Here is a 23,130-nt window from a genome sequence, read left to right as displayed (position 1 = left end):
GACATACAGAAATTGGAGACTAGGTTAACTTCCAGATCAATGTAGTCAGCCCACTGTGAGATTCAGAGCAAAGGATACAGTAAATCCCATTTAAGGAGGCAGCTCACTTAGGATGTCCAGCCTCCTGAAGAGGAATTTGGTGAATTGTTCTAAACTCATATTTCTATACACAGAACACATGAAATTCATCCAAGACGTTACATTCGTGTAATGTTTTAACGTGAAGAATAATAGTGCTGTAAATTGATTCATAATTTTGACCAAAGTCAAATAAAGAAAAGGACTGTTAAATAACATTGCACAGTTGCTCCCTTTCCTAGGAACTTTGCTTTGTAACTTAGTGTTGGATTTGAGCACGTGTCCCTCTGATGGCTGAGTTCCAGCTGCTTTCTTTTTCTTCCTTTTTTTCTTCCAGTTCTTAGTCCTCAATTCATTTTGTGTGTTATTTTGTAAGTAAATCAATTTTAAATTAGTGTGTCCAAAGCTCAATAGCTCAGTGTCAAAGCCATGATTTTGCATAATTTGTGGGTGTTTTTTTGTATATAAAGAGGGATCTGGACAGAATGTCATTTGTTAAATAATGTAAGGGTTTTGTTGAGACCCACCAGCAGATTCATTGCTTGATGCAGCTGGCTGATTGTGTTCTCTCACGTGCTGCCCTGGGCTTCCTAGTGCTGTGTGCTGCATTTAAAGCAACTTCTGAGTCCTCTTAAAATGATTGCTATAGTATTTGTCTTCTCTTTATTTATTTGTAATAGTTAAGTTACACAAACTCCCTATCCAAAGATGACTTAATCTGCTGCTGTTTTTAAGAATATTAGAGAATATTGGCATTGCTCATCTTGGGGGTAAACCCAAAAGTGAGCACGGTCTGTTCTGGAGAGGTGGTCTCTCTGCTTAGCAAGTATTAGATCTGCGGTGAGTGGTCAGAATGAGAAATCTGGTAAGTGTTTAACTAAAGCGTGAGGATCTCAACTTTTAAGGCCACCTAGATGCTGTTTTTTGTTGGTTTTTTTGTACATGGCAGTAAACACAAGTGGTGTAACGCACTGACTTTTTGAGAAATGTAGGTATATGAAATTTAAGATCACAGGCCATACAAAGACTACGGTGCTAATTAGATGTTAGGCAACTAGAAATTTAATTTTATTGGCATCAAGTTAAATCCCTGAATCACTTCCAATTCTTTCTTCAGCATCCTATGTCTTCCCTCACCTGAATTCACATGTACAATTTGTTTGCCTCTCTTGCTGTGCTAATTTGTCACTCGACCAAAGCTAAATGGCCGTATGACCAGCAATGTTTCTGTGTTTTTCTCACCCCGGTGGGAAGCCACATGCATGTTGCTGCTGTTCCTCAGCCAGCTGGCAAGCTACATGAATGGCTTTGTAAGCCAAACTGTACACAGCCCAGAGTTATATGCTGTGTTTGTAACATGCAATTTAGGCAATCATTTTTTTCTGTAGGCTAGTTATATCAGTGTCATAATTCTCAGTATTTTGTGTTCTGTGTCCTTGCATTTCCTTCATAATGTAATAATATATTCAGTTGTGTTGAATGATTGCATTGAATACCGTTCATTGAATATCAATGCAGGGAATGCTTTTGGCCTTTTGAAATTCAGTTTTCTCTTAAGACCTTTGCACATTAGTCTGGTATTAGAGAGAAAAGTAATCTGCACACACTAGGTAGGGATTGATTGTCCTCAGGTGTGATGTTCCCTTGTACATGATTACAAAAATTGGAAATTAAAACAACAAAATGCAGGTTATGAATTTGACCAACTGTATTTGCTCACTTGAGATTAAATAGGGAATGTGAATAGTTTATAGGGTAATATATATCTCAGGAATATGGTGCTGCATACCTCATGTGCATTTTAATATTAAAACAACTGTCTTTATGGCAATGTTCTTTTTTTATTACTTTCAGAACTTATGCGGGTTCTAAGAAATACAGCAATTTATTTCTTTTAACTGACATAGTTTCCAATAAAAGAATAGTTAAAGGCTTGTGGAATTGTCAAGCAACTCTGAACACATACATTTGGTGAAATTTGTAAGACCAACAACCTAAAGGAGAAGCAGCTGAAGTATAAATGAATCTAAAAATGGCATTTTAGACTAGGCAAACCCCAGTCTTTTATTTTAAGTGTGAACTTTTGGCAGCAAATAACAGTGCATACTTCATGACAGGTACAAAATATATGTTTTAATTTATGAGTATAAAAGTACTTGAAGAAACAGAACCTCCTAGCTGATATCCATGCATTATAGTACTTCTTTCATGTAGCATGTAAAAAGGCTTCTGAGCAGCTAATTAAAGGTATTAAAACAATAAAAAAATACAGTAACAAAATGGAATCTAAGGATAAACAGGAGCAAACTGTTCCAGCACATATAACCTTGCCAACTGCAATGAACCTCAAACAGCAAACTGAAAATCAAATAAAACCTATCTTTAGCCTCACAAAGAATACTGCCAATATGCTTAGGTAAGAAGAAAGAACATGTCAGGAATTGTAAGCCTGCTGGAAAAAATCCTGCCCCTTTTTTGATCATAGAGTAGAACCTCATCTCTGTCTGTGTATATGTACATACACTTCTATGTGTTACAAGAAAGAAGAGTAAAAGCAGCTTTCAGCTTAAACCAGTGTGATCTTAGAAAACAATTGCCAAAGGCCTTCATGATTTTCTCTAAAGCAGTGAGACAGGGAAGGCGTTCTCTCATCTTGAGTACGCAGGCACTACGGTCAGCATAAATGTGTTAGTGTGTATGTATAAAATTTTGTGGGTTTTTTTTTTAATAATATCTGAATGGATGAACAAAGCTGCTGATTTATTTAGTGAAGGTTTGACACAGGCTGCAAAATCCATTTTGAGAAATGCCAGGGGCTTCACAAGTATAGTAATTGACCATCAGGGAGGAAGGCTAACATGGACTGAGAAGGTACACTGTTCCAGAAATGGAAGGTGCAAGTTTCACTGGTCACAGTCACTTCCCCATTATTTTTTAATCTAAATTTTAATGATTGTGAAATAGAAAAAGATGAAGAGGCTTTAACAACAGTAAGTCAGTGTGTTTCAAATCACTGTTTAATCTATTGAATTCACCTAGTGTTATTTTTCCTTTGAATCTTGCATAATGATAATTGATAAGCGCTTAAAAACTCCAAGTGACTCACCTGAATTAAACAGAAGAGCCTTATCTCAACTATTCAGTCTGATAAAAGCCAACACTTGACTGCTTTGATGTGTTGGAACACAGTATCACCTCTCATTAAAACTCTCTGATAACAGTACAGTGAGCTTAAGTGATTTGCCAATTTGGTATCTCAGTGGGCCTTCTTAGGAACTGCTACCTACATGCAAGGAAGAGAAGTCCTAATGACAGATAAAGGTAAAATCTATACCTCAAGATGAGCACACAAAACATTGTGGAGTGGGTGAATGTTATTAGGTCCTTTCAAGCTAGAGAATTATTTTAAACTACAGAAAGCAATTTGTTGAACTACCTTGGAGAGATAGAGAGAGGGTTCTGATGATCTGTCCAGGTACACAGAAGTTTCCTGCAAAACTAAATTCAGTGTGATATGCTGGAACATTTCAAACGTGTTTTTCATGTAATCTGACAACATCTTGTCATGTTACTATTACTAGATGAATTTATATTTGTTGAACATGCATTTGTACTGGGTGTACAGTATTAGTAGTAATGCTTAATATTGATGTTCTAACTAGCATTTAGCAATTCCAGATTAAATCAAATGAAGTGTATTTGGCTTTTTTCTCTCTTTTTACATGGCCGTATCCCCTTTCAGTGTCATTGCAGGACATTACCATGAGGAAAGCTTTCCGCAGTTCCACAACTCAAGATCAGCAGCTGTTTGACCGCAAAACTCTGCCTATTCCTTTGCAAGAAACCTATGACATTTGTGAACAGCCTCCTCCTCTTAACATTCTCACCCCTTACAGGTTAGTTAAAATAAAAAAAACAATCAAAACCAATTTCTAGCTAGCTATATGTAGTAGAGATTCTATATTAAGTCATCATGCTCATGTTGAGTAGTGCTGGAAGAGCCGCGCTGGAAAACAGTGAAGCTGCTTGAGGAGTACAGATAAGAGAAGATATTGAACGTGTTAAAACCTTATTCTAGTTTACTCAAATTTTACTCTAACCTAACAATGGTAAGAAAAAGTATTTTCGATTATCTGTGTATATTAAGCTGAGTAATGCTCTTGAATAAGAACAGATGAAAACAAGTGGTAGAATACATAGAAAGAAATGTCTTCAGCAGAGGTGAATATTCTTTGCTACATCCAAATCAGTCTGAATCAATAGTTGCAACACTAGCCACTCAGATTTACTTTTGAATTGTTGGACTGAGAATTCTCTTATTAAGGATACTCATTTATCTTTAACTTGTGTTAAAGTCACTGCTCTAGAATCTGAACCTTGATACAAGGAAAGATGATAAAGAGTGATGTCGTAGGAGATCAGTTTTTAAGTTCTGTCTGTTCATCTGTGGCAAAATATTTCCAGGCGTGAAATAGCACATATTCTTGAATAAGCCTTTATTTTTTGTGTTAACACTTGTTGTCAAATAAACATTATATCCTGTTTGGGTCATTGTATTGCAGGGATGATGGAAAAGAAGGTTTGAAGTTTTATACCAATCCTTCATACTTCTTTGACCTCTGGAAGGAAAAAATGTTACAGGACACTGAGGACAAAAGAAAAGAAAAGAGGAAGCAGAAGGTATGTATGTTAGCTTTGTGTAGTTGGTTGTTTTTTGTTTGTTTTTTTTTTTCCTGGAAATGGTTCACTTGCTTATACGGTGAATTTTGGTTATGGTATTAATAACAATACAGACTTTACAGAAATATGGTCATCTTCATTCAACTGAAACTACTTTTGTTCATTCAAATTCCCTTGACTTAACAAACAAATATTTAATAATAATATGAATGTGCCCAAAGGTTTCATATTGCCTTAAAGTAAATAAAAGCAGGTTTGCCAGAAAGCTATAAGAACCTATAAATCACCTACAGTGACTCAAGAAAGAGCAAAAAAGGAATAAAAAATTTTGCTAGACCACTTTTGTTTTTTTAGGTACAAAACCCTGACAGTCTCACAGATGGGAAAAAAAAACAAAAAACAACCACCAACTGCAACAACACCCAAATGAAATCCTTATGCACATATTTACTCTAACCAGGGCAGAAATTAGCAGGAATTGAGCAGTTTGTATATATTTTCTTAAATAAGCAGTTTTGAAAAGATAGTGCTGCTTTTTTTGTTTCTTCATGATTCTGTATAGTTCATACGTAAAGACAGTAAGTATAACTGATTCAGCGTTTCATTTCAAGCAGTATAAAAATCTACCTGGGCAGTTATTTTCCCCTGCCTTATAAGTAACTTATGCATTAGAGTGAATCTTCTGCCTTTCACAATGCTTTTTGGTTTATATATTTGTATTGACCGAAACTTAATTTTTGTTGTTTCTTCTTGCTCTTGAATTGGGATTGTTTTTCATTGTTTTATGCATGATGTATAAATGCAACTAGTTGAAAAACGTTGTCTTAATTGTCACTTTTGTTTGCACAACTCTCCTACAGCAGAAAAATCTAGATCGCCCTCATGAACCAGAAAAAGTGCCAAGGGCACCTCATGACAGACGGAGGGAGTGGCAGAAGCTAGCCCAAGGTCCAGAGCTCGCAGAAGATGATGTTAACCTCTTACATAAGCACATTGAAGTTCCTAATGGGCCAGCCTCACATTTTGAATCCAGGTTTCTTTTTCTTTTTATTTTTTCTATCCGTTATTAAGTATAGATACTTCTAATGTACAGCAAACATGCTTGAGGAGTGGTAGATGATGAGATGCTACTGCTTTTCTTGAAACACACTGAAAATTATTGATTTAGTTCTATCAAAAGTCAGTTTTAAAATTCTCAGTCGGTGTATCTTTACAAGAGTTACTATTATCTTGTTATTGAAGTCATCTGTTTGTGACTTGAAGGAAATATAATCAGTATATCCCAGTCTTGACCTTCAGAAATCCCCATTATTCCAAGCGCTTGATTTTTCTTACAGCAGACACTGCCAAGATTATATGGTGGGTGTGATGTGAACAAATGTCCATTTGGAACTCGAATGAGACTGCTGAGCTTCTCTTTACTCATGAACAAATCCAAGATTTGATTGATGCTTCTGGTTATGATCTATTACAAAATCCAACCTGTTGAATTTTCATTTCACAGCACATATTTGCAGGTGGCTAAATGCAGCATTTTACATAGTATTCCTCCTGTGTTTCCTTTGGTGATGCCTGTGCAAAACCAGTTCTATTTTATCAGCTGAGAAAATTATGATAAGAAAGAGGGCTGAAAAGTAATGTCAGCAGTTTTGGAGGTGTGGTTTTGGTGTGATTTGGTTTGCTTTGGGCTGGGTTTTTTGTTTGTTTGTTATATTGTTGGTTGTTTGTTGCCCTATACAACAAAATAAATAAATGAATCCTGCCCCATCTTTCACTGGCCAAGCATTTTGTTTAACTTAATAGGGCTTTCAAATACACTTAATAGTAGCAGTGGATAACTTACAGCATCTGTTGGAGATAATGTTCTGTGTCTGAGAAGTGCAAAAAGCTACTTGTAGAAAAGCTAGCTGTTTGAATTCATAAAGGAAAAATGATCTCAGTTTAGCCAGTAGGGTACTACTTAAGCTGTGGCAAAGAATGTTTTTGTGGGAACAACTTTGTAGTGTCTTATCTCTGTAAACAACTCTGTTAAGTAGTTAGCAGAAGCATCTGCTTTCCTGCTGTCCTTTTCTTTTGTTGTACTGGATTCCATATTAGGCACACTTCTTGCAGGATTCCTTTTATAGCCAGGACCCTCACCAAGACCTTGATTATCTCAGTAACAGTAGTGAAATTATGAATAATGCAGTAGTGCTTGAGGGCACTGCGTGTGCAGAAGATGTTATTCAGATATAGAAGAACAGAGTGCTTTTGAATAACAGAGTAATAGTTTTGCCCTCTAATTGTTTAATAGTCTTGGATATTACACTGGTAGCAGTACGTATAAAGGTAAAATACTTCTATAAGCGTTGGGCAGTGTTCTGCAAACACATTTCATCTATATTTCATTGAGACATTTAAGCAGTTATTAATATTTTTAGTTAAGTGATTAATTAAAATTTTCTAGCAGATCAGGCCCTCAAAGGGTGTCTAAATTTGCAAGTTGAATTATTTTATGCTGTCTTTATTTGCATTTAGCTGTATTTGATGTTACTACTCAATAGTAGATCTTCTTTAGATTACCTTCTTTGCATCTATTATATAGCTATAAAATACTGGATCTAAAGTAGTGTGTTCTCCAGTGTAGAGAATGCTGGAGTATGGATTAAAATACTGGAATGAAGATCCTCTGACAAGATCAACTAAATTATTCAGTTGTAAATTCTACCACTTGATGGATGTTATGAAAGAACGTTACAAAAGAATGTGTTTGCTCATATGCTGGGTTTTAGGAGCTGAAACTATTACAAATATAATGCCTGTTGCATAACATACTGCTGTGTGCATATTCCTGGTTGTATTGATATGTGTACCTAAATCAAAGTAACGTGATTCGTGAACTCTAAGATCAGGCATACAATGTAGAAATTGTCTGATATACCTGTCAAAAGCACTGAGCCTTTGAGCTGCTAGAAGCAGTGGCATGGGAAATTGGATATATTATTAAAAAGTCATTAAGTATATAATACACAACATTAGTGAAGAGAAGATCTTGGAATTCAGAAACAAAACTGAAATATAAAACAGTAACAGAGAGCAATAATACTTAGATTTAACAAAGGATCGTTTTTCACTGCTTTCCTACAGATCTCAAGCATATGTGGACCATATGGACGGATCATATTCTCTTTCTGCATTACCCTATAGCCAGATGTCTGAACTTCTGAACAGAGCTGAAGAGCGAGTGTTGGTCCGACCACATGAACCACCACCACCACCTCCAATGCACGGTGCAGGAGATGTGAAACCTGTGCCTCCTTGTGTTAGGTAGGTAAAGAGCGGTCAAGTCACATGCAGTCCTGTTGGGAAATTTGTTTTCTACTACCCCACTAACAGTTTTGAGTGTTACTTTTGTGTGGCCCAGGTGGTACGTACACTCTGTGTCAATCCAGAAACCTGACTTCTCCACAGCCACAGGGCCACACAGGAGTTGGGGAGAAAAGTTAAAACCTAAGTCTCACAGTGTGTAGTTTTGGAAACAGATGCCACCTAGCTATTGGTATTTTACCTGTGTAACCTTCTGAGGATAACTGTTTGGAAAATGTTTCTTTGAATGATGTTGGAATCTCAGCTTTGGAGTTTTGAAAATCTGGAAATCTGACATTTGTACTACTGAGCTGTGTTTCATCATACATGGAAGGAAGAATGTACTTCCATGGTACGAAGATTAGCTGACAAAACTACACATTCATTCCATGTGCTAACTTACAGTGACTTTTTTTCCCCTCTGTTATTTTAATTTTCATTTCTCTGCCTTTCCAGAGCTGGATACATACTTAAAGTATTTTCACCCCGCTGGTACTTTTGTATCAAAAATCTTAGTTTAGGGTCAGGTATGTACAGTTTGGAATAGAGAACAGTTGAGTTGTTTCATCCATGAGATATTCATCTCTCAAGAAGAACGTCTTTTTACTCCCCAGGAGAATATATGCAGAATGGCAACAGTTTTAAAATTAATCTTACCATGGCAGCTGAAAGAAATCCTCTAGTGGTCTTTCTGGAAAGTAATTTTACTGTTCCTATTTGCATTTGATTCACATATTCATTGCACTGTAATGAATAGCTAGAATATAAACATACACTTCTGTAGATAAAACTGATGACCTTTAACATAAGCCTCACTCACTCTGTCATCAGACCCTAAATATGCATTTTGCTTTTACTCATTGCTTTTAGTGTTCTGGGGGGGTTGGGTTAATTGGTTTGGTTTAGGTTCTGTTGGTTAAAGCAGTTAATCAACCACTAGTTACCTTCAGGTAAATAACTTTAGATAAATAACTTTGATTTACTCAGAGTTGAGAGGATAGAATAATACTCACCATAGGAAACATCTGATAAAGATGCAGGTTTGTATAAACTTGATTAATAGTTGGATGTGAGCAAAGGTCTGTTGGAAGACTGATGCATACTGCATACTGAGAATTTACATGTATTAATGGAGATTACCTTGAAATCATCATAATACATAACATTCTTTAATGGCCAGTGCTCAGTATTCTTTAATTGTAGAAATTAATCTATTACTATTTTTTTCACTCTGCTACTCTAATAACTTTGTCATGTTCTTTCAGTTCTACTACTGGATTGGTAGAAAACCGTCCTCAGTCACCAGCGACAGGCAGACCACCGGTGTTTGTGAGCCCCACTCCTCCTCCCCCCCCCCCCACCACCTCTTCCATCTGCTTTGTCCACTTCATCACTACGAGCTGCGATGACTTCCACACCGCCTCCCCCAGTCCCACCTCCTCCCCCACCTCCCGCTGCTGCTCTGCAGGCCCCAGCCGTGCCACCTCCGCCAGCTCCTCTCCAGATAGCTCCTGGGGTCTTACATCCAGCTCCACCTCCAATTGCCCCTCCCCTGGCACAGCCCTCCCCGCCTGTCACTAGAGCTGCACAAGTGTGTGAAGCGGTACCAGTCCACCCAGTTCCTCCTCAGGGTGAAGTACAGGGACTTCCTCCACCACCTCCACCTCCTCCCTTGCCACCTCCTGGTATTCGACCCTCTTCTCCTGTCACAGTTGCAGCCCTTTCTCATCCCACTCCTGTTCTTCACCCTCCTCCCACAACCATTGTCCCTGGCCCTCATGCTCCTCTCATGCCTCCATCTCCACCATCACAAGTGATTCCTGCTCCTGAACCCAAGCGCCACCCTTCAACTCTTCCTGTAATCAGTGATGCTAGAAGTGTGCTGCTGGAAGCAATACGGAAAGGTATGGAACAAAAAGAATGATCTCAGAAACTTAATAAATCCTCATTGGCTTTAAAAGATGGAATATTTAACATGTAAGAAGTTAGTTTAGAGAAATGCATCTTAGCTCTGTTTTTGTTCTCTGTTCTCTCAGCGTGAAGACTGCCAAATAGACAGATTTTCTTTTTTTCAGTTTGTAATTGCACTTATCAGATCTCTAGTTTGGATGGCAAAACTGGTTCTCTGTTAAAGTTAGATCGGAAGAAGTGTACATGTGTTTATAGATAATCTTTGGAGATTATCTCTTCAATTCTGTCTGCCTATTTCTCATAGCCTGCAGATTGTGTAGAAGACAAGAACATTTATTTTCACAGACTTCTAGATAAAAGCAGAGCAGTTCAATGAATGTTTTGATCATATTATCAATGTACTACGGTAACATCTAAAGGGCATCAGAAATTGCTGCTAAAGACCTAAAGGTGTTTAGATTATAGTCTGAACATGTCTCCACACAGTGGTGTCAAACAGAGCAGTTGCACTTTCCCAGCTGACAAAGTGCAAGTGAATGGCAGAGACCCAGGGCAGTGTTTCCTGGTCATCCAGGGGAAGGAGTTGTCAGATCTACAATCTGACAAATCCCTGCTGCACTCTGAATGCTGCTGTTGGACTTTGTGGTATCTTTGAATAGCGGGTCTTTCTCAAATATTCCTTGTACTACATTCTAATTTTCCTGTGCCTCTACAACACAGTACAGGATCTGTATTGTACTGTAATATCCATAGATAGTCTGTAACACTTATTTGAAGTAATTTTTAATGCACATGAATTGATAACATTTGAATAGAGTAGTAGTGTCTGTACCAACAGCAGTAGAGAAGACCAGCAAAAAAACTAAGGAGGGCCTGTTGGTGCAGTTTAGCTGATCCCTGAAAAAGCTTTTGACCGAATCTTGCATAAGAAAGAGGCCCAATTACCATAGCTTAAATTCCACCCCAGTACATGTGCTATCACCTGACAGTAGAGGGGGGGGACTATTAAGTACAGGATTTAGGTCAGTCTATGGTGTCATGAATATAAATCCCCAAATACACAATCTCTGTCTTGTTTCAAATTGTGTTACCAGCATTTAGCTTTCTTATATTATCAGTGTACGTTATTTCAGCTTTGTATTTGACTTACATAATATTTTATTATAAAACAGGCTGTTGCACGTTCAAAACTGAGTTACAGGGAATTGTATCTTGCTAGGATACCCAAATAGCTTTAACTTTTAATTGAAGCCATGAAGAGGGAGTATAAAAAGTGTTAAAAACGCGAATAGTAAGACAGCTTAATCACTTAGAATGGTGCTAAAAAATATGGATGTATCTCTAACTGGAAATCAAGAACAGGATGTTATAGTAGGACTGGTGGTCCTATCTGCAGCAGTAATTCTGACATTCCCCTCTCTAAGAGCTGACAGAGAACTTCCCCCTGAGGAGGACAGTGCAGTGTCCTCAGTCTTTGCCTTGGTGGCAAAGCACTCAGTGATTCATGAGCTAAATACTTTGTATAACGATAAAGCAGGGCAGTAACAATTCTGTGATTTGATGTTCTTCAGGTATTCAGCTGCGTAAAGTTGAAGAGCAACGCGAACAAGAAGCGAAACATGAGCGCATTGAGAACGATGTTGCTACCATACTTTCTCGTCGCATTGCTGTAGAGTACAGTGATTCGGAAGATGATTCAGAATTTGATGAAGTGGATTGGTTAGAGTAAAATTAATACATTGCTGTACGCTACAAAATCGAATGCTAATGTCCATTGTGGTGCTTGTTCTTTGAAAGTTTGATGGTCATTTCTAGTGTTTTTTGTATTCTTTTCTTTACACGATTAATCCATGTTTTTCTACTTTTCAGTTTACAAGCAATTCCTAGTGCATCTTTTGAAACTAAATGTTTTACAGTGGCTTTTCTTACACATCTCTTTCTTTGGAAGAACATACTTTGTTCCAATAGACCACTAAGTATTAAGCATGGGCAGCTGTTGGTAGAGTAGCAGTTTCAATTTTTTGGCATATCTTAACTGTGCACTTTGTGAATTTTAAGTTAATGAAGGCAACTGAGATTGACATTCCGAGGGCAGCTGTATGTACTAATGAGCCTTATTCCACTTCTGTAATGTTTTAAAAACATTAAACCTAGCTATTGAGATATCACTGCCTCAGTTACATCTGTACAATGGAAGTACATATAGTTAGCAGCACTGAACACACTGAAAGGAAAATTGATCTTTTGGGGTTTTATTATTGTTTTATTGTTGTTTTTAAATAATTATGGCCTTATTTGAATGTTTAGAGATTCCCTTTCCCTTCTTCCCTCCCAGGTACATATTGTGTGGTACTATTTTTGCCTGCATAATACAAGTTTAATTTTTTTCTTCGTGAAATCTTCTGACTTAAACATGCTGTGTAACTTATGTAACTGTTAAAATAACAGTTTGATTTAATAAATGGTTCATTTTAAATGTTCCTGGTTGTTGCTCTTTCAGTGAAGCCTGCTTTTCACTGCTACAACTGAGGCATACCTGGATATCACAGATTCAATCTGTGGCCTTCAGAGGTGCAGTAAGTATTCACTTGATTGAAGGACCTATGTTAAACAAAAAAAAAACAACGTATGTACTCTTATCATCAAGTGATACAAGAAGATGAAAACTTAATGTGATCCATTAGTTAAAAAAAAGAAGTGAGAACTTGTGGTCTATATGGTTTAAGTGTTTTGTTGGTTTTTTTTTTAGAAGCTTTGGCATTGTATTTTGAGAAGTGGAGATACGGTCGTCAAAATCACAATCAGTGATAGATTGCTAAGAATATGGGTAATACTGCAAAGTGATTATTTTAAGTACTGAGAATGTTGTGTATGTTACAACATTGAATAGTTACAGGGTTTTTGTGTTTCCATTCTCTAGAATAACTTTCTCGAGTGTGAACATAAAGTCAAAACTCTTTTGATAATGGAAGCATGAGAAGCTAAAGAGTGCTCTACCTTACTTAGTCCTGGAAAATGGAATTACCGAGTAGTGGGAAAGCAATGTTTAAAGTTGGAACAAGGTTTCTGAAGGTGAGATATGAGATGTGAAGAGGGTGGATTTAGATTAGATATCAGGAAGAAATTGTTTACTGTGACACTGGAACAGGTTGTCCAGTGAGGCTGAGGGTGCCCCCTCCCTGGAATCGTTCAAGGCCAGCCTGGATGGGGCTTTGAGCAGCCTGGTCTAGAGGAGGGTGTCCCTGCCTGTAGCAGGGGGCTGGAATTAAATGATCTTAAGGGTCTTTTCTAACCCAAACCATTACATGATTCTGTGTTCTGTAGGATGCAGAGCAATTTGCAGAGGCATGTGGCTATTAGCCTGTTTGTGGGACCGAGCAAATCTCCAGAAGTGCAGACAAGTAGGAATACAGCAGCTCTTCCAGCTTCTCTGTCACCTTCAGAGGTTATGCTGTAATTTTATCTAATTGAAGAATTTTTCCATTGCAAGGGTAGTGCCTTTGTTACATCTGCAGTTTTCCTTTTAGATATTCTAGATGCAGCCTGCACTGTCACTTGAGCTGAACAGCATCATGGTACCTTGGCTGGCACTGCTTAAAGCTGATGGTCTCAGTGTGCCACCACATCTGCCCTGTAGGTGTGCTGACTGCATCTGGTATCTATGAGCTGGGTGTGTTGCATAGCATCAAGAAAGCCCAGGGGCTAGTGTGGGGAAAAAAAATTTACATAACTGCAGTTATCACATACTTGGCTTGAATATATTAAAAGTCTTGATTGATAAATGGTTGCTATTGACCTGTTTCACTGTCCAGGTGATTAATAGTACCTCTCCCCAACTGGTTCCCAGGGCAGGCAAAGCACTCATTTCATCTGGTGGAGTCACAAGTTAATGAACCTTGTCAGAGAAAAGTCAGGAGTTAAATTCAGGCAGGAATTCAAAGACAGGATTCTTGGCCTTCTGCCATCGTTACAGCTTTCTGCCATAGCAACTGGTCTCCAGCCAGCGATAGCATGATTCACGAGGACTGAGAGGTGATTGTTGGATTTGAATATTTGCATGTACAGATATACTCAAAGCCAGGCCTCTGTAGTTGCTGTGATTTGTGGTCCTCTTACTGGAGGTTCTGTCTGCCCTTCTCATTTGGCGGAATGCTGCTTGGGGGCTGCTTGTGCCAGCTATTAGCTGTGTAAAAGATTATTGATCACTGTGTCTTGGAAGCTGCAAAATCAAGTCTCCTGTATTGAACTGTTTATAGGTTCTGTATTTACAGAAGTTAGTTAATATCAAAGGCTCAAAGTGTGCCATGGAAATGTCTCAGTAGTGCTGTTCAATGCAAGTGAAGAGAAAGCTTTGTAAAACTTCACACCTTTCTTGAGCTGTAAGATGATTGTTAAAAATGCTCTCTCAAAAAAAAAAAAAAAAAAGAGGGAAAGCAAAGAACAAAATAAAAGCACAGAAGCAGTGTTAGATACTGGGGGACAGAACTGGAACAGAAGACAGAGTTACAGAAGTGATCATTTAAGTGTTACATCAAATGGTAAAGTAACAGTGGAGTAGTCATCATGGTAACACGAAATAAATAGATGAGTGGATGAGAACAAGTACTGAAGAAACCGAAATGACAAGGAGACGTAATTCTGATTCTTTTTTAGCATTACATTGTGAACAGCGCCTTTAAATATGGAGTACCATTAAGGGATTATGTAATCTCCTGTTACATTGGAACCAGACAAGCAGGAGGCAGATTTAAACCCTTTGAACTGTTGCTGGCAAAACCATCCCTTTGTGAATTCTGCAGAGGGGTGCCATGCCCAGCTCTCAGGGTTGTTGACACTGTCACAGGGCTGAGCTTTGGCATGTGCTGTGGAATGTGGGCATACTACCAGGTACCTGTGGCCCCAGCTGTGTTGCAGCTGGTATTCCCTGCCATACTGGGACCAGCTCAGTTTGCCAGCTTGGCAAGCACAGGGTGCTGCCGTGGTGTGAGGACTCATGGAAAGCACAAGGGCTTCCTCTGAAAGGTGGGAGAAGCCTCTGGCCCATTGCTCAGACCTGGCTGTGCAACCTGTGTCCATCAACTCCTCCAGCCCTTTGCCATGTCTTTACACAAGGGTCTTCACATGCTGCTTTAATGCATTACCATCTGGGGTACTTCCACCATGGTCCACACCCTCATTGCATTGGTAGGTGAGGCAGAGGGACAGCATGGTCTTTTTACCAAATCACTTGCACGTTCTCAGAAGACAGACTTTGTTACTGCTGAAACCCAGTGGTTTCAACGCAGCTCTATGAAAGTATTATTAAAAAACAAAACAACAACAACAAATCCTAACAAAAACCCTCCAAAATTATCCCTGTTTACTGTTTTGGTTTTTTTTCTTTTAGTGACTCCTTTGCGAGCCATTTCCTTCATCACAGATTGACAACACCAACACGTGGTTCCTTTGGGCTCCCCACATTGCTTCTGCTGTGCCTCACTCAGAGCTATGTTGCTTCTACTTTGGCTCTGCCCAGTCCCCTACCCTCAACAAGAGTAGCATAGAGTCAGGGAATTTGCATGCTCATATAGCTTAATGCTGACTCTTGGGCTGAATCTCTTTTTATGTTTTGGCAACCTTGCCCGTGGCAGGGGGTTGGAACTGGATGGGCTTTAAGGTCCTTCCAACCCAAACTGCTCTATTATTCTGGTGTTTGAAAACATGATTGGTAGGTAAAACTGAAGGGGTTCTTCCTCCCGTTGCTTGTACTCATTGGTTCTTTATTGGGGCCAGCCACCACTGCAGCCCCAGTAATACCATCTGTGAGGGCTGCAGCTGAGGCTGCCCTGGGTGCTCACAAGCAGCCATCTGATGTCCTGGCTATGTATGGCCAAAAGTCCCAGGATGCAGCTCATGAATTGTTCCTGTCATTTACTTTCCAATGGGATGCTGCATGCTCTCCTTGTTGTTTTAAATTATTGGTTTTGTTGTTATTGCTGTTGTTTTTTTTTCCCCACAGGTTTAGCAAGCAAACAGTGGGAGACTGAAAAATTAAAGCCATAAAGTAATCTGCATATTATCAGCAATTACCATGAATCAAAAAACCACTTCAGCTGGTTATTATTTCCCCGATAATGTAATTCTCTATGCTGACAAAGGTAGGAAACACTCATTTTCACCACAATAGCAAATGATTTCCTGCTGTGAGCATAATACTCTATCAAGCAGTTTAGTGACCACATAAACCCAGCTAATGAAGTTGGCATAAGATACAAGGGCTCTTGGAACAAAAGACCTCAAAAGAGCTCACGTGTGCTGGGAGGGAAGATGGCCTGCAAGTTAAGCGCAACTCCCTCAACCTTTCTTCATAGGAGAGCTGTTTCAGCCCTTCGACCACCTTTGTGGCCCTCTTCTGGACTTGCTCCACCAGCTCTGTGCCTTTCTTTTGCTAGGAGCCCCCTCACCCGGATGCAATACTCTGGATGTGGCCTCACAAGGGCAGAGCAGAGAGGAACAATCCCTTTCCTCTCCCTGTTGGCCTCACTTCTTGTGATGCAGCTCAGGATGCAGTTGGGCTTTCCAGGCTGCAAGTGCAGACTGCTAGCTCATGTCCAGCTTCTTGCACATCACAACCTCCAAGTCCTTGTCCTCGTGCTTACTCTTAAGTGAGTTCCCACTCCGTACTTGTGTCTGGGATTGCCCCCACCAAGGTGCAGCTCTTTGTACTTCCGTTCATGCGGGTCCTCTTCAAAAGATGAAGCACAAGCTCTAAACTACATTGGACAGAGAGCAGAGCATGAGGTTTCTCAGCCGCTCAAGCCTTCCTGAAACATCTCCACCCATGTTTATGTTTTCTGCAGCACCCCCCAGCAGCCCTGCAACCTCCCGCGTGTCTGCGGCCTTTCGGTCCAAGCTGACCCCTTGGCAGCGCACTTCGGGCCGGGCCGGGAGGGGGCAGCAGCGCCCCGCAGGCGGGGAAGCTCATCACTTTCCTGCGGTGTTTTCCCGTGGGGTTTCCCAATATTTCCAAAAATACCGTCTGAAAAGAAAAGAAAATCGTGAATGCTGGGAGGTTTGCTGATGTTGCGGGCAGAGACTGGAGCGTGTTGGGGTTTGCAGAGGAACGAATCGCTGTGTTCACATCAGGCTGCTCCTCCGCATGGCGGTGGTGGTTCTGCAGGGGCTCTTACTTGCAGGAAAGCTGCATGAGAAATGCAGGGTGTTACAGGTGTCATTCCTTACAGGTCGGTACCATCCTTAAACAGCTTCAACAACTTCAGTATTTTAGTTGTGCGAAGGACCCGCTTGGACTGAACCCCTGAGAATCCTTTGGGAAAACACACAGAAGAGCTCAGCAGGGAAGCCCTGGGGCAGGAGGGGAGCAGGACCTCTGTAATTGCTTCCCTCCCCCTAGGAAGCAGTGGGCAGATGGCAGGAGCCGTGCTGAGACCTTGCTGAGCACTGTGAGTCTGTGGGCTCACAGGGGCAGCGCTCTTTACAAAGGTTTGGACAGCATCAGTGCAGATGTCCAAACAAATCCCTCATTTTACTAAGTCTCTTATGGTACCACTTGATGGGCTCCTGCCCACAGGCCGAGTAAGGGCAGGTCAGGCCCGGAGCTGAGGCAGGGTGTGGGCTCTGTGCTGAGCACTGCAGCCATGTCCCCTCCTCAATGGCATTGTCCGTGCGGCCCCATTCCGTGGCCTCAGGGCACCTCTGGTTCCCATTAAATTCATAACAAGCCTATGCCCACCTCGTAAAATTGCTTCTGGTAAACAGTGGAACCTTCATCAGCAACCGGATATTGAGGCACCTGTGCCTGCAATTTCCTCAGCTTGTTTGGGCACAGGTGCCTTTTACAAGCTTCAATAAATCAGATTGGTTATGTTGGTTAAACTGCTGCTGTTTTGTTTTGATTTGTTTGTCAGTTGTCCATGGATTAGGATATTAATGTTGTACATTACTCTGTCGCACGCCTTCCTAACAAGAATATTCTTAGCAATACAGTAAGAAAATGCTGTGAGAATCTCCTTCCCCTACTCCACAAGCAAAAGCCACAACAGGCAGAAACATTTCTGTGTTCCCGCAGCCTCTCTGTGGGCCCTCGCTGCAATGTCCTGCTTGTCTACCCCAGGGACAGGCATCTCTATGAACATCCTCACACATTCCTGGTGCCAAAAGAGCCTTCCATCTTTCCACCTTTCCTTTCTCCCTTCAGTTCTTGTGTTGCTTTGCACATTTTGTCCATAGGATGGAGCTCACATGTACGTGGAAAGGCAAATCCAAATTATATTCGTCTCTATGAAATCGTTCTGCTACCACACAGAGCCTTGCACTCTACAGATATTTAGGATAGGAATGAGTGCAGATGCTGCGTGGGGTAACCAGCTCCTCCCATAAGAGCTTGAATATCTTATCCTCAGTGCCTGAACATCTATGAACCCTAGCAAACACAGGTTATACAAGGCAGTGCAAGCCTGTAAAGCTAAAGAAATCCAAGCACTAGTGCAGCAGTATAAAGTAAAGGGGTCTTGGAGTTCCTTTCTTGCACAGCTCCGTAGGTATTAGGCAGCATCTGGTCCATTGTACTTACTAAGATGCATCCTGTACAGTACTTCTCGGAGGCTCCAGAGAACGGAATATTTGGGTTTTATTTGTCTAATTTAAACTCAATAGCATGAACATCTGAACAGATTGCCTCCCTGCAGATTTTCTGCAAGACTCTTTGTCCAATGTTGCTGTAATTTAGATAAATGCCAACTTGTCTTCACCAACCTTATAACTTTGACAAAAGCAACTATTGATTTTGCCTGATGTGATCCATCCCATATGAACACACTCAGCTTCTCACTCATCAGCTTGTTACCTGCTGCATTATTACATATTGATTTGCTTATTGGCTGTGTATATACCACCTGTAGAAGCTAGTTGAGTTGTTTGCCAGTTTAGGGGATCAATCTTCTCTCTTTTACTCCAGTTTTCTCATAGCAAAGCATTTCTGTAGTCTCTCGGAGCATTATTTTTTGTTGGGTCTCATAGGTTTCCCAAATGACCTGAGCAGAAAGAGACTCAGATGATCTCTTAAAATCCCTCATATCCTGACCTCTCTCAGAGTCACAAACCCGGTCTTCTAAGGTTACAGATGCTGACTTGTGCAGATATACACATGCACACCCACCTTAATTCTGCTGCCAGACACCATTACATTACAATTACCATTGTTAATGGGAGTGTCCTAATAATATGGACTAGAGTTTGACCCCATTTGTTTATCCCATCGTTCCTGATTCAATTTGCAGCCTCTACAATGTGATGCTGATTGGAATAGAGCATGTACAGTGACCAGACTTGAGTTTCTCCAGGAGATTGCCTTCCACTTCCTTAAGTTTTGCCAGTATCAGTCCCTGCCCAGCAGGTGACCACTTACACTGTGTAGGTGGGAAGTGCTCAGTCCAGCAGCAATCACCCTCCCACTGGTCATAGATAATTTGGAATAAAGAGCCCCTCCGTGGAAATTTAGGGAGATTGAAGTTAGATTTGGGAAGAAATGCTTTGCTGAGAGAGTGGTGCGGCACTGGCACAGCTGCCCAGAGAAGCTGTGGGTGCCCCATCCTTGGAGGTGCTCAAGGCCAGGTTGGAAGGGCCCTGGGCAGCTGAGTTGGTAGGGGGCAGCCCTGCCCACAGCAGGGGTTGGGGCTGGGTGGACTTTCATGTCCCTTCCATGCCAAACCATTCTGTGATTCTATGATTCAGTGACTATGATTCTACGATTCTTTGTTTCTATGAAATCACTTCAGATATTTTTCCTGTTTGCTGCCAGTTTCCAAACCCAGATTTAGCTAAAGGACAAAGTCTGTTCATTCCATACTCTTTTTGCACAGTGTCTCCCAGCAAGCCCTCAAGCCCAAGCAACAATGCTGAAGACACAGCTCTCCTCAGGCGACTTCAATTTCTCTGTGACAGCCTGGAGTTCATCTGGGTGCGATCGTTAATAGGAAATGTGGCAGAGCCCCTCCTGCTGCGATGGATGATTGGTAGTGCTGTGCATGCAAGGGGGGCCAACAAAAGAAAACCTGATTTGAAAAAATACTTGTGTATACACACACAAACTCAGAGTTCAGTGTTTGATTAGGAGGATGCTGACACTCTGTAGAAAATGCTTCGGGGGAAAAAAGCCCTCAGTGTATTTATTCACAGGCAATTCTGCATATATGGACTTTGTTCTGGAGTGCAGATTCTGTATGAGCTGGAGAAGAATCAGCACCTGACACAGCTAATCACAAAGTTACTACAGAAGCAATGAATTGTCTGTATATCTGATATATCTGTAATGTCTAAGCACCTGCCATTTCTTTATTTGCACAGAGCAAATACAGAACAACAGTTCTGTATGTAAAGTATGTTAATAACTGCAACAGTGGCCCAGGAAAGCAGCACTGAAAGAGACCTCAATGGTTTACTCAACCTGTCGCTCCCCTCAAGCTCCCAGTGCTGCTCCCAGGAGACTTTGGTGACTTGCTGTGGAAGGCTGCTGGTGAAGCAACATATTCAAAAATCAGAGATGGCAACCACAGGATTACAGCACAGAGGAGCTTGTGGAAGGAGTGATGAATGAGATGTCTCTCACTCTGGAAACATTGGAAACATGCATCTTGATAGGGTGAGGTGAGGGATGGGGCAGGTTGCCCACGGCCTTGTTGCTTATTGATGTCCAAAGTGCTCGAACATCCGAGAAATTGTGATGGTTTTAAGGAGGGTTATAGATATATAGATATTAAGGCAAGGCTGCCTGGGAGTAATCTGAGGAAGCAAGAGCAACAACTTTTCTTCTGTGTAGAAGCAAACAGAGGTGATGCCAGGACAGAATGTCTGAGTGTCATAGGGTATTGGAGAAAAGAGTGGAGGCAGGATGATGTAAAAGCTGGCTTGGACCATTTAAAAATATGTTTCTTTTGCCTGTGGGCAAGACAGTCATGGAGGTAAGCGTGGACATGTCAGTCTCTGTTTCTGATTAACAAAAAAAGAAAATTGCAGACCACAAAGAGAGACTGTCTGAAGGTGATTCACCTTCACACACAAGTGAACATGGAGAAATACCCTGTGGAGAAAAGTTGAGCATCAGCAGAGTAAGTCTGCATCCATCTGAGGTATCCATCTGTGTTTATGCCCAAAGTGCAAACCCCAAGATTTTAGGGACATAACACCCTGGGATTCCCACAGAAGATCCCTGCCGTTGTGTCTTTTCCTCTTGAAGGGCTTTCCAGACAGACAACAAAAGCTGCCAGTAGCTTACAGATGTCTGGATGAGGAACTACGAGATATGCTTGTGGTAGCAATGCTAATGGGTGGACGGTTGGACTAGATGATCTTGTAGGCCCTTTCCAACCTTGTGATTCTATGATTGAAGACTCTTCTAAGAAGCAGCAGGAGACAAAGAAAGCTGCAGTTATGACAGACTCCTCGTTTTTGTTTGCATCTCTACCAGATGAACTCACACAACCCTCTTATAGTTTTCCGAGGTGCAGCAAAGGGAGAAGTAGAACAAAAGCATTAAGGGGACCAATCTCCTGTGAGGCGACATCCTCACAGCTCCTCACAAGTGAAATCCCACTGAGAGAAGCAGGGTAAAGGTCAGGTTTTTCATAAGGACACCTCTGCTTCCTGTGTGATGAATGAGCTTCATTGACACCAGATGTTAGACATGCTCTGGTAAAGCAATGAGTGGTCATTTTAGACCAAGAACAGCAGGATGGAAGTGCATTATTAGGAAGCTTTTACCAATAGAGCAGGCATCCTACAGTTAGGTAGAAAGTCCCTCTATGAAGGCAGAGCCAAAGCATTTCCTAGTTTCTAAAAATGCCCTATGAAAGAAGAAAAATGGAGACTTTCTGGGTGGCACAATATCTGCCAGTGTAAGGGTAAGTCTCAGCGCAAAAGTGAGCAGTTGGGCATTCACCTAAATAAGGTGAGAGGGTGGCTATGCTTTGCAGAGCTGCTGGGCCTCTATTTCCTTCAAAAACATCTCGCAGCTGAGGTAGCCTGTAGAACTGATGCTGCTGGGCAGCATGGCATCTGCAGCCAAGTTGGCTAATTTTTCCAGTTCCATTTCAGATGAAAATAATGCAATTAGCTGTTCTAGTTCGCAAATAGGCAGCAGCCAATTACTCTTACAACCCTCTATTTAAATATCATGAGTGAAACCTCATGCAATGGGTTGCTCTGCACATACCTATCTCCCAGAAGACTGTCTTTGACTGAAAGGAGCAGATCAGGACACAGGGAAAGGAGTCACGTCGAGCTGAGAGGCTGCTCAAAGTCTTGGGACTGTGCTTGGCACACTGATCACATTTAATCCCCAAATTCTCCCTGCAAAAGTCTTTCTGATGTGTTTATTTTGGCAGCGTAATTCAATCAACTTTATTATTTTCTGTGGGCCATTTATAGAACACTGAGTGTACAGAAAGGTTGAACCCTAAAGTTATTTTTCTCTCGTTTTCCTTATTTGCCACTGCACGTGTACATTTAAAACAAAATACTCTACTGTTTGGAGAAATCATAAATACTTTAGAAGAATCTAACTTCCTACAGATTAAGAAGAATTAGCGTGGTGTCAAAATTCAAAGATTGCTATTGAAAAGGAGAGCGGTCTGCAGATTTACTGTTACACTTGGCTTCAATTTCCAACAGAAGAAACTTCTTTTGACAACACCTTAATATTACCTAGATGCACTTCTTTCTATAAAAAGCAACACCAACTAGAAGTGACAAATTATATCTGCCTGCAGGTATAAAATCACATCTCACTGTGACGCAAAGGATAACGTGTTGCTGACGGTGATGATTAGAAAAAATCAATCATTCAAAGCGTGTCATAGTTCTAATTACATTTTATAGAAGATTCAACCTTAATTCAGACAATCTTCATTTTGGAGAATGCTTCCAGAGCCTCTCTTTCTGCCTCAGTTTTAAACGTAATTATTAATCTGCATGCCATTACCTTGTCAGTGAGAATGAGAATATGGATCCATGGATATGATATGGATATGGATATGCCATATCTCAAGAAGGACAGAAGTTTCAAGCTTACTTTCAAGAGTTTTTTCCAAACTTGCCCTGAAGAACCTCGGTCTTCCAACT

The 23,130-nt window shown here is 40.7% G+C and overlaps 1 protein-coding gene across 1 annotated transcript in view; it reads left to right on the top strand.

Annotated features, from left to right (window-relative positions):
• WASF1 (WASP family member 1) overlaps positions 1 to 12,494 on the top strand; it is a 78,867-nt gene extending 66,373 nt beyond the window's left edge. The window contains 7 exon segments of the mRNA XM_048936383.1: positions 3,821 to 3,974; positions 4,641 to 4,758; positions 5,619 to 5,791; positions 7,885 to 8,064; positions 9,369 to 9,450; positions 9,452 to 10,007; positions 11,586 to 12,494. Coding sequence (XP_048792340.1) covers positions 3,821 to 3,974; positions 4,641 to 4,758; positions 5,619 to 5,791; positions 7,885 to 8,064; positions 9,369 to 9,450; positions 9,452 to 10,007; positions 11,586 to 11,743 — 1,421 coding nt within the window. The 3' untranslated portion in view covers positions 11,744 to 12,494.
• Positions 12,495 to 23,130: the final 10,636 nt, after the last annotated feature.

The sequence above is a fragment of the Lagopus muta genome, chromosome 2 (genome assembly GCF_023343835.1).
Source record: "Lagopus muta isolate bLagMut1 chromosome 2, bLagMut1 primary, whole genome shotgun sequence".
Classification (NCBI taxonomy): domain Eukaryota; kingdom Metazoa; phylum Chordata; class Aves; order Galliformes; family Phasianidae; genus Lagopus; species Lagopus muta.
Note: the sequence above shows the minus strand (reverse complement) of the source record. Positions and strands in the feature narration are given on the sequence as shown.